The following is an 11,423-nucleotide window of genomic DNA, read 5'->3' as shown; positions in this document are numbered from 1 at the left end:
AGTGTTTGCTTTAGTTGGGCTCTTGACCTGTTTCATAACTCAAACTAATTCGCTCATAAGAAACTGCAATGTTATTTCACAGCAAACATTTGTGCAGTGCTGAATCAAAAGCTTGATATAGCAGATAACTTATGTTTTCTGCTTTTAAATAATTTCACTTAATGTCATTAAGGTGTCTTGCTTTGGATTATTGAGTGATATTAAGCTACTACTGAATTGCGTTGAAAAAAGATGGTATAATTTATTTACAATGCTGCTTTTATTTTGCATTTCAGTCAAGTTTGAGCTTGCGATAACACTTCTCCACTTTGCACTTCACGTTTCTGCGCGTCTCACTTTGTGGCACTGTTTTGACATGGGGGTGGAGTCAAGGCACGGGGGGCATGTACAATAGGCCTGGGCATGCCTCCCTGGAGAGACAGGGGTAGCTGCAGCTTGGAGTAATGGGCGTGTCGAAAGGTAAGGGGCGTGTCGAAAGGTTTCTCATTGGTGAAAGGAGTTTACTCCCGGCTACTGCGATGCCCAATCAGTAGTAACCATACTTATACGTCCTTTCCTTTTGCTAAAAAAAATCCTTTAGACTGAAAGAAGATGGCGGAGGTAATGCATGTATACCATATCCTAATTTGTTGTTTTCTTTGCGTTAGATCTTTCAGCTTTGGTAATTATTTAATTTTTATTGACAGACACATATTACAGTGAGACGAAGCAATGACTGCGTTTGCATTGAAGACTTCAGAGTCGGCAATTTATATCGATGTCCGTTTTGTGCAATCAGAGTTTTTAGACCTGAAATACACAAGATACATAGTCATTTGCAAAGCCACAGACTTCGCACGGTTCGTCATGAACGTAAGTATAAGTTCAGTTGTGATATGCATGCCTGTTACCTTACAGATAACTTAAGGTTATAGATAATAATGTGAACGGTGATGTTACATATCATAATTGGAAACTTATGTCAAACATGTTTTGCTTTATATATGAATTTTCCTATTTTAAATGTTGTTTTTTGTTTATTATTCTTATAGATTTGATCATCTTTGACTGCCACTTGGAATGCAGAAAAAGCAAGCGCTTTCACTGCTTCCACTGCTTGCTTACTTTTTTCCATTTCTTGATTTGCTTGCAAACCTAATCCAGGAGATTCCAATGCAGCATTTCTCCAGTAATTTTGGAGTCTTTGTGCTCATGGTGAGTTTGGACAGTAACATCAGTTTAATTTAGAAACCAAATAAAAAAAGGCCTAAACAAGTAGCCTTTGAATTTCAGTATGGCCTGTACATTTCTCTGGGGGTGGCTTTTGACTTTTCAGAGGTGAGTCTTCAGATCTTTGTTCAACACATTTGTTTTTTGCAAGCCAGTATAAAAACATAATTTTAAACATTGTAGTATTTTTTTTTTTTCAAGGCTAACATGTCAAGAATAAGGAAATGGTGGTGTGTACTGCTACTTGAAGACTCAGGGTAAATTCTAATTCTAATATAAATTTAAAGTAATGACATTTTAGCATTTTGTAAAAAAATTATTTCTCTCTCTCTCTCTCTCTCTCTTTCTTTCTTTTTCCCTCTCTCTCTCTCTCTCTTTCTTTCTTTCTTTCTCTCTCTCTCTCTCTCTCTCTCTCTCTCTCTCTCTCTCTCTCTCTCTCTCTCTCTCTCTCTTTCTTTCTTTTTCCCTCTCTCTCTCTCTCTCTTTCTTTCTTTCTTTTTCCCTCTCTCTCTCTCTCTCTCTCTCTCTCTCTTTCTTTCTTTCTTTTTCCCTCTCTCTCTCTCTCTCTCCCTCTCTCTCTCTCTCTCTCTCTCTCTCTCTCTCTCTCTCTCTCTCTCTCTCTCTCTCTCTCTCTCTCTCTCTAGGTCTCCTACAGATTGGAAAAGGCACAGGAAAGATGCTGAAGTTGAAGGTCCATGTGAAGTCAAAACTGGTATGTTAAACAGTTTGAAATATAACTTAAAAATATTTAATATAAATCCTCAGTCACATTCTTCTTGATGTTGTTTATGAAGAAGGAGACAAAGCCTTTCACACTCTGTCACTAGTGTGCAAAAAGTTTAATGAAACAGTCCACAATCCAGGTTTTCTTAAAAAAGCTCACTTTGCCTGGCTGGACAGTATGTATAAGTATTACTTTATGAAATGAACAAGTTAAGCTAATATATTAAATTCATTTTTTGCATTAAAAATATATTTTTTCTTTTATCTTGTAGGTATCGTTGACTGGAAGTCAGTCAATCCGGATGTGAGGGAGGAATATAGGGTGGAGTTTAAGCTCACCAGGTGTGATGCCTGTGGATTCCTCTACAAAAACACCACTGGATATTGCGGCAGTGGAAAGAAGGGGGTCTTCACTGCGTTCTATTCAGACAAAGAGTTTGATGGCTTCTGTTCTATGGACTGCTACTACAGTATGAATCAGTGAAGGAATGAGTTTTGACTTAGAATTCAAGCCTTTGATGACAAATTCAATTGACATTTCAAAAAATTAATTGTAAAGATGACAACAAAATAAATGTTTTTTGGATAAAATGGTGTTCGTTTTGCTTAATTGATTAATGTCACTTAAAAGAAGTTTATTAAACCGTTTTTATTTCATTTTATAATTATATGGTGAGTGTCTGATCAAACATATGTATATGTATGCCTTTATACAGCAAAAACATTTGCTGTACCATTATTATAAAAATAACATTTACTTTTAATTTGTATGTACTTAAAATGAAAGTACAAAACTAGTCTGACTTTAATAGTGTCAGGAGACATTTTTATCTTTAAAATAATTTGTTTTTAATGATTTTATTTTATTATTTAGTTCATGTACAGACATTTCAAGTATAATGCAATAAAAAAACAAGATGAATACTTTGTAAATACAGCTCAAAATGTGTAAACCAGAGAATAACAATAACAACTTCAGCCTTCCTGATAACGTTCGGGGTTCAGAAACACTCTCTCTGTTTAAATCTAGATTAAAGACACATCTCTTTAGCCAAGCATTCACATAATGCATCTTATAATCTTGTACTGCAGTTATATCTGATCAAATGTACATTATTATTATTCTTTAGCTTGGGTTGAACAATTTATTTTTGCTTAGATGGAACAGCAGCTACGCTAATCATGTCTCTGCTTGTCTCTCCGTTTCTGCCAGGAATTACAGAACTTCAGTCTGGATCTAACCATTACATGATCTGAGATGACCGAACACCTGAGATGGAGGATCAGCGCCGGGAGATGACGTATGTGTCCCTGATCGTAGGCAGAGGCCAAACACCTGGATGAACGCCAGAGACAGATCCCCATTGAGGACCCCGCCACTTAGACAGCCATCGGAAAAGACCACTGGAACCAGCTGAGCCCATTCAATCTGACTTGCTGCAGTTTGGAACTGAACTGCTGGTTTGTTTGGCCAGAGGAGAATTGGCCCCCCGACTGAGCCTGGTTTCTCCCAAGGTTTTTTCTCCATTCTGTCACCGATGGAGTTTTGGTTCCTTGCCGCTGTCGCCTCTAGCTTGCTTAGTTGGGGACGCTTCATTTCCAGCGATATCATCGACCTGATTGCAAAGACTATTTAAACTTATTGACACATTATTTTCCTTTTTTGATATTGTGCAGTGCTTTGTCACAATTTGCATTGTAAAAAGCGCTATATAAATAAAGGTGACTTGACTTGACTTAACTGAAGTATAAAATGAACATAATAGAAATAAATACAAAAATAAAAGTTCATATCAAGACAGTTATAGATATTTTCAAAAACTTTTTGTTTTGTGATCTCATGTTTGAAATGGTTTCAAAGTATACTGTGAGATCAGTGTTATAAAAGGTAATATAGGAGGGTTTCTTTTGAGTTATTTTTGTCTTATGAATATAAAAATTTGCCAAAATAATTTAATTATGTAATTTTGTTTTTCAGAAAAATATGGGTTTTGGAAACAAAGTAAAATGTCATGAGGTTCTAAATTAAGACACATTTGTTTGTCATATCTATTTTAAAGTCAGTCCAAAAAGAAATAGAAAAAGGGCAAAACAAAAATAAATGTTCAATATCTTCAAATGTTGTGTTACAAAAAGTGCATTTATCACAAACAGCATTAATGTTTTTTAATGATTGATCCTAAAAAAGTCACGGTGGTGATGACGTCATGTAATCCGCGCCATACAGAAGGTTTCTAAGGTAACGTACTTTTGAATGTATTCTCAATATCATTATTGCTATTTTTACAGTGAAAGAAATGTATTTGGTCTTGTATAATTATTTGTTGGCCAATAGGGATTACGTTTATGGCTCGCTTTTGTGCGGATCAGGATGCTTTTATGCGTCCAATTGTAAAGACCTTACGGCACGCCCATTGCTCCAGCCTGCAGTTACCTCTACTTGTCCCTGGAAGTGATGTCATCGGCCCGAGACGCAGATCACAACTGATCCAGTCATTGAGCAGAGGCGTGCGGGTGGATCGTTTCATTTTATTCACTAGCTTTAAAACATGCATTTTTCATTTTATTAACTTGATTAACAAATGTATATGTGTATTAGCAGTGTTTGCTCAAGTTAAAGAAGTTGTTAATATGAACATCTGCTGTTTATTTCTCTCAGTGTGCACACTTTTATAGCATTATCAAAACAGTAGGCATGGCATGGTTAAATTTTACCCACTGGCGCTTTTAGGTATACAGCGACCTCTGATGGTTAAAGTGGACTTTATTGCACGCAATGTAGACAGTAGTGATGATGAAATGATGCTTCATGAAGCTTTAAGCTTGGTTCACAAAAGGGTTAATTTCTCGAGACCCCATTTGCTCACAATACCACCTGGTGGCCAAAGAGTGTAAAACAAGAAGATATATTGCAGACAGAGGTAGATAATCCAAGGGTCAGAAAGTAAAAGTTCTGCCATATGTTTGTTCCACCCATGAACTCAGCAGCTGATTTCACCAGAGGAGGAACCAAGACATTCCTTTCAAGTCACAAACGAGCCTCGAGTCAAATCCTCGAGTCAAATCTCAAGTCCTCAAAGAGTTAAAGTTAATGAGATAATTAAGAGACTAATTAAATGATGATTGAGCATTAGTGATGAACACCTGCTCTTACTGAGAATTACAGAGGATCAGATGTTGATGTTTTATTGGTAAAAATTATGCCACCATCATGGAGATCAGTGTTTGCTTTAGTTGGGGTCTTGACCCTTTTAACTGAAGGTGGTTTGCTTCACAACAAACATTTGTGCATTTGCACATTGCTAATTTCAAAGCTTCAGGAAGCTGAAAGTGTCTTCATTTGGTTTATTGACTGACATTTAGCTATTACAAAACTGCAAAAAATTCCTTTTAAACAAATAGCACCATAAAGCTTAAATATTGAAAAACAAAAAACTATGTCACTCAGCCTTTTAGACATGAACACTTATCATACGATCCTCAACAATGGTGACAATAATTAGTCATGCTGCAGTGCATGATGGGAGTTTTTACTATGGTGTTACCCAGCATGCATTGCAGCATGAAGCATTTTGTTGATTGTCACCATTGTTGAGATTCATATGCTGGTTCTTGATGTCTGTGTTTATCTCAATAGCACTGGAGCTTAAATATTTATATGCATTACACAGATTTAAAATTAATTCACTTGAACTATTAGAGCAACACTTTCATTGCATGCTGTAGTTTCAGAGAATTGGTTATTGAAAACCTAAACATACTAATGAACAGAAAAAAAACATATTTTGGATGTAAACAGATCATTGCCTGACGTTTAGCTCATATGATAACAATAGTTGCTCACAGCACTGATCTCTCTGCTTTACAACAGCACATGCATTGCTTCAGCGAGAGATCTAACACAAGACGTCAAAGGTGAAGAGCACAACTAAAGCAAACACTGATCTCCATGATGGTGGCATAATTTTAACCAATAAAACATCACCATCTGATACTCTGTAATTCTCAGTATCACCAGGTGTTCATCACTAATGCACAATCATCATTTAATTAGTCACTTAATTATCTCATATCTTTGACTCTTTGAGGACTTGGGATTTGACTTGAGACTTGCTTGTGACTTGAAGAAATGACTTGGTTCCTCCTCTGGTGAAATCATCTGCTGAGTTCATGGGTGGAATAAACATGGCAGAACAGACTATCCATCTCTGTCTGTAATATATCTGCTTGTTTTACACTCTTTGGCCACCAGGTGGTATTGTGAGTAAATTAAGCCTCCAGAAATTAACCATTTTGTGAACCACTTGGCTGAAAAGCTTAAAGCTTCATGAAGCTTCATTTCACCATCACTAGTAGACAGCATTCAAATTAAGTTTATTATGAATAAATGTTACATAAAGTACATATAATAAAATAGGCAGACAAGAAAACATTTTGATCCATCCCACAAATCTTGTAAATCCATGTATTTTATTATTATTATTGGTAATATTTTTATATTCGTGGTTATATATTTGATTTATTTTCCCTTCATTTCAATCTCTTAACGTTCAGGGCAGTATAATAATAATAATAATAATTTAATAATAATAAAAAGACACGATCAAAGGACTGTGGGATGGATAAATATATTTGCTCAATCTCTGATAATCCCAGGTTGCTATGGTCATGCGGGTTTGTTTATGCATGATTAAACTCGTGGCCATGAGAAATTGATGTTGTTCCCTCAGTAGGATCTCGTGGCCACAACATACAGTATTATCACCTTCCCACGACTTAATATCTCGTGACCACAACAAAACTAAACCAAAAAGACTCAAGCTTCGTTTTTTTTATCTTCCAGTGACAGTCATTTCTTAATTTATGCCAGGAGATATGTAAATGAAAAAAGAAGTCGAGATCGAAGAACGCTGTGCGCTGGCGTCCTCCCACAGGTTAAGAGATTTTAAACAAGCACTGTTAATACACATTTAGTTAACCAAATGAAATAATACACATTTTAATACTATAAAAGTGTGCACATTGAGAGAAATAAACAGCAGATATTCATATTAACCACTTCTTTAACTTGAGCAAATGCTGCTAATACACATATACATTTGTTAATAAAGTTAATAAAATTAAAAATGCATGTTTTAAAGCTAGTGAATAAAAGGAAACGATCCACTCAATGCTCAATGACTGGATCCTAAGTTTTTTTTTTTTGCAGAACAAGGTAACATACAGATAAGAACACAAAAATATAAACAAACAAGACAAAATAAAAAGTAAATAATAAATAAAAGCATAGATCATATTCAATTTTAACAAGTAAGAATATTACAAAAATTAAGAAGATCAGGCCTTTTCTCTCGGAACATGCAACACAACTCCTTGTTCAGGGTCTTGTTCTGTCCAGACTTGACTATTGCAATGCTCTCTTGGCAGGTCTTCCAGCCAATTCTATTAAACCTCTACTATTAATCCAAAATGCCGCTGCAAGATTAATCTTTAATGAACCGAAAAGAACGCACGTCACGCCTCTGTTCATCAATTTGCACTGGCTACCAATAGCTGCTCGCATTAAATTCAAGGCATTAATGTTTGCCTACAGAACCACCACCGGCTCTGCACCCCTTTACCTAATTCATTAATTCAGACTTATGTGCCTCTAGAAGCTTGCGTTCTTCAAGTGAACGACGCATTATTGTACCATCCCAAAGACACACAAAAACACTTTCACAGACTTTTTCATTAACTGTTCCCATCTGCTGCAATGACCTGCCCAATTCAATCCGAGTAGCCGAATCCTTACCCATCTTCAAGAAACGGCTAAAAACTCATCTGTTCCATCTTTACTTGACCCTCTAACTCTAGCACTCTCTATTCTAATTTTATTTTATCTATGTCTTTTTATAAAAAAAATAAAAAAATAATAATAATAATAATTATCTGTACTGCGTTAGGCTAAGCAAGACTTGTAATAGCACTTGCACGTTGTTGCTCTTTTGTTGGTTTTGATTGTTTCTTATGTCCTCATTTGTAAGTCGCTTTGAATAAAAGCGTCTGCTAAATGACTAAATAAATAAATAAATAAATAAATAAAAAATACCAGGGGGATTGAAGAGTGTATCATAACATTTTAAACATTTCACAGACTTTTTGTTTTTTAACAGTCTTATTGAAGAAATATAAGATTCAAAGTCAGAGCAAAACAAATTTAACATAGGAGATGAATTAAGAAATTTAAAAGTTTATGTATGTGAAATTTTGATAATAAAATAAAAAGGTTAACAATAAATTCTAGATCCTTATTGCGTTTATTTTCATAATACAAGGTAACATACGGTTTAGAAGGTAAAGTTATGCAATAATTAATATTCATCAAATTAAATATAAAATCTGCCAAATCAATCCAAAATTTGTTTACGACATTACAGTCAAAAAATAAGTGAGTCAGTATCTCTTTCTCATTATTACAAAAACAGCATATATCATCAATATCAGAGAATCTTGATATTAAAGATTTAGAAGGGTAAATAGTATGAAAAATTTTGAAGTGTACTTCTTTTAATTTATTATTAATACAATATTTAAAAGGAATTAACCAAGCTCTTCTCCAGTCAATATTCTCAATCTTAAGAGTTCCAGAAAAATGTCCCTCTGGGAGATATTTTATTTTGTTTTTGGAAAATATTACAAATATGTTTGTTATTGCATTTTTTCTCAGTTTGCTCAACACCTTCTAAAATTAAATTTGGGTTTGTCACAAATAAAGAATTGTAACAAATATGACATTTGACAAGCTGACGGAGTGTTACAGGAATAGCTTTAATAACTGAATTAAATTCCCTAAACTGTATGGGAAATTGTAAGTTGACATGAATTGTTCGTAAGTTAAAAAATTCCCAAAATTGTCAAACATTTTTATAAGATGATTAATGTCTCTGTTGAACCAATTTGTTAAAAATAAGGATTTATTGGAAACAATTATATTTCCATTATTCCAAATGAAAGAGGTGTGAGGAGAGAAATTGTGACAGTAGCAAATTTTCCAAGCGAGAAGAGCTTGCTGATGAAATTTGGATAATTTTTGAGGGGGATTTTAGAAATCTTATAATCACATGTTAACAGAAATTTCAAGCCACCAATTTGATTAATTAAAGAGACTATGAGGAATATGGTTCCAAAGAGAATTAGGGGTGATCAAACATCTCTTAAGCCAGTAAACCTTAAAGGTCTTGTTTACATCCTCAAAATAAAGCATCTCCAGACCTCCTTCAGCCTTCTTATTAGTGAGAACCCTTTTATTAAGTCTTTGGGATTTATTTTTCCAAATAAAAGAGAATAATAAATTATTAATATTAATATTAATAATTAATATTCTTGCAGTTAGAGTCTTTAACATGCAGTGATAAAGCAGGATAGACAAATCGAGATAAGCCTTCAACTTTTGATAATAAGGCTCGACCATAAATGGAAAGATTACGCTGTAACCAGCAGTTTAACACTGCTTTTGTCTTCTTTAATCTAGAGGAAAAATTAAGGTTTTGCCTTTCAAGAACATTTTTTGTAACAAAAATTCCTAAGTATTTGACAGAGGATTTTACTGGAATGTTCATTATATGTTTATCATTTAAAGTGTATAAAGGGAGGATTTCACATTTAGATAAATTTTACGTTAAACCAGAAGCCCTTGAAAAATTATTGATGAAGGAAATAGCATGAGGAATAAAAGATACGTTCTTTAAAAATAAAGTAGAGTCATCTGCCAACTGGGATATCTTAAGTACCTTGTCAAAAATTTTAAGACCTTGGATTTCATCATTATTGACAATACCGATTGATAATAATTCAACTACTAATAAAAATAAAAAGGGGGAAATTGGGCAACCTTGACGCACTCCACGATTAATATTGAATCTTTTAGTGGTGGAGGTGTTAAGAATCACAGAGCTATTAATATCAGTGTAGAACATCTTAACAATATTTAGAAAATTATTCCCAAAACCAAAAAGTGCTATAGTTTTAAATAAAAATTTGTGTTCAACTGTGTCGAATGCCTCAAAAAAATCCAAAAAAAGAATGATAGCACCATCTTCTACACTCTCAGCATAGTCCAAAAGGTCAAGCACTAGTCTAATATTATTAGTTATGTGACGACCTTTTAGAAAGCCCGTTTGATATTCACTGATTATGTTATTTAACTCTTTCTGTAATCTGTTAGCTTATAATCAATAAGTAATTAGTTTATAATCAATTGTAAGAAGGGAGCTTACCTGCAAACCTGCAAAATGGCGCTGCTGATGGCAGCTATTGTGCGTTGCTCCTCAGTGTTCGTATTGTTTTTGTTTGTTTTTCCTGTTTTTTGTTTTTCAAATAAGATCAGTTTTACCAGGGGTGATCTGCTGAACATTCGGCAGAACACACCACAAAATCTTCTACCGGTTTTTGATTTTTCGGACGTTTTGCTGGACATTGTAGTTGGTGGAGCCGTAGCTCTGGTCAAACGCTACAGGAGGCGCAGGCGTGGAAAGCGAGCCGGCGCGCTCGTGAAACTTCGTCAGCGCGGATTTAGAACGGCGTTACCTAGCATCCATTTGTCGAATCTCCGCTCTCTACCCAACAAAACGGACGAACTCCTTCTGCTCTCCCGGACAAACAAGGACTTTTCTAACTCTGCTGCTCTGTGTTTCACGGAAGCCTGGTTGAATGGCGACATACCGGACAGCGCGATTCATCTGCCTAATTACCAGCTGATCAGAGCAGATCGGGACACAGAATCAACGGGGAAATCGTGCGGCGGTGGGACATGCTTTTACATCAATGAGAGGTGGTGTACAGATGTAACTGTGTTAAAGAAGATGTGCTGCTCAGATCTAGAAACGCTCTTCATTAAATGCAAGCCGTTCTATTCGCCGCGGGAGTTCTGCTCGTTCATTCTCGTGAGTGTTTACATTCCACCGCAAGCGCACGTGAGCACAGCTTTACAGAAACTCGCTGATCTGATCACAGAGAGTGAACAACAACACCCGGACTCTGTTTTAATCATTCTCGGGGACTTTAATAAAGCAAATCTCTCCCGTGAACTGCCAAAATACAGACAGCACATCACATGTCCCACCAGAGACAGTAATATATTGGATCACTGTTACACAACAATAAAGGACGCATATCACTCGGTTCCACGAGCAGCTTTAGGACTCTCTGATCACTGTTTGGTTCATCTTATTCCATCCTACAGGCAGAAACTTAAGTCTGCAAAGCCTGTATTAAGATCTGTTAAAAGATGGACTAACGAAACAGAGCGGGATTTACAAGCCTGTTTCGACCTGACTGATTGGACTGTTTTTGAAGCTGCGGCAAATGACCTGGACAAGCTCACAGAGACTGTAACATCTTATATCAGTTTCTGTGAGGACATGTGCATTCCTACCAGGACTCATCTATTCTACAACAATGACAAACCATGGTTCACTGCCAAACTCAGACAGCTCCGTCAGGCCAAAGAA

General features: G+C 35.5%; 1 protein-coding gene across 1 annotated transcript; it reads left to right on the top strand.

Annotated features, from left to right (window-relative positions):
- The first annotated feature begins 900 nt into the window (after nt 1–900).
- LOC306866472 (uncharacterized protein) lies at nt 901–2,835 on the top strand. The gene is made up of 4 exons (XM_079411703.1): nt 901–1,317; nt 1,411–1,466; nt 1,854–1,921; nt 2,205–2,835. Exons 2-4 carry the CDS (start codon nt 1,417–1,419, stop codon nt 2,414–2,416), a joined length of 330 nt encoding a protein of 109 aa, XP_079267829.1. The 5' UTR covers nt 901–1,317; nt 1,411–1,416; the 3' UTR covers nt 2,417–2,835.
- Nucleotides 2,836–11,423: the final 8,588 nt, after the last annotated feature.

The sequence above is a fragment of the Barbus barbus genome, assembly GCF_936440315.1.
Source record: "Barbus barbus genome assembly, chromosome: 48".
In the NCBI taxonomy this organism is placed as follows: Eukaryota; Metazoa; Chordata; class Actinopteri; order Cypriniformes; family Cyprinidae; genus Barbus; species Barbus barbus.
Note: the sequence above shows the minus strand (reverse complement) of the source record. Positions and strands in the feature narration are given on the sequence as shown.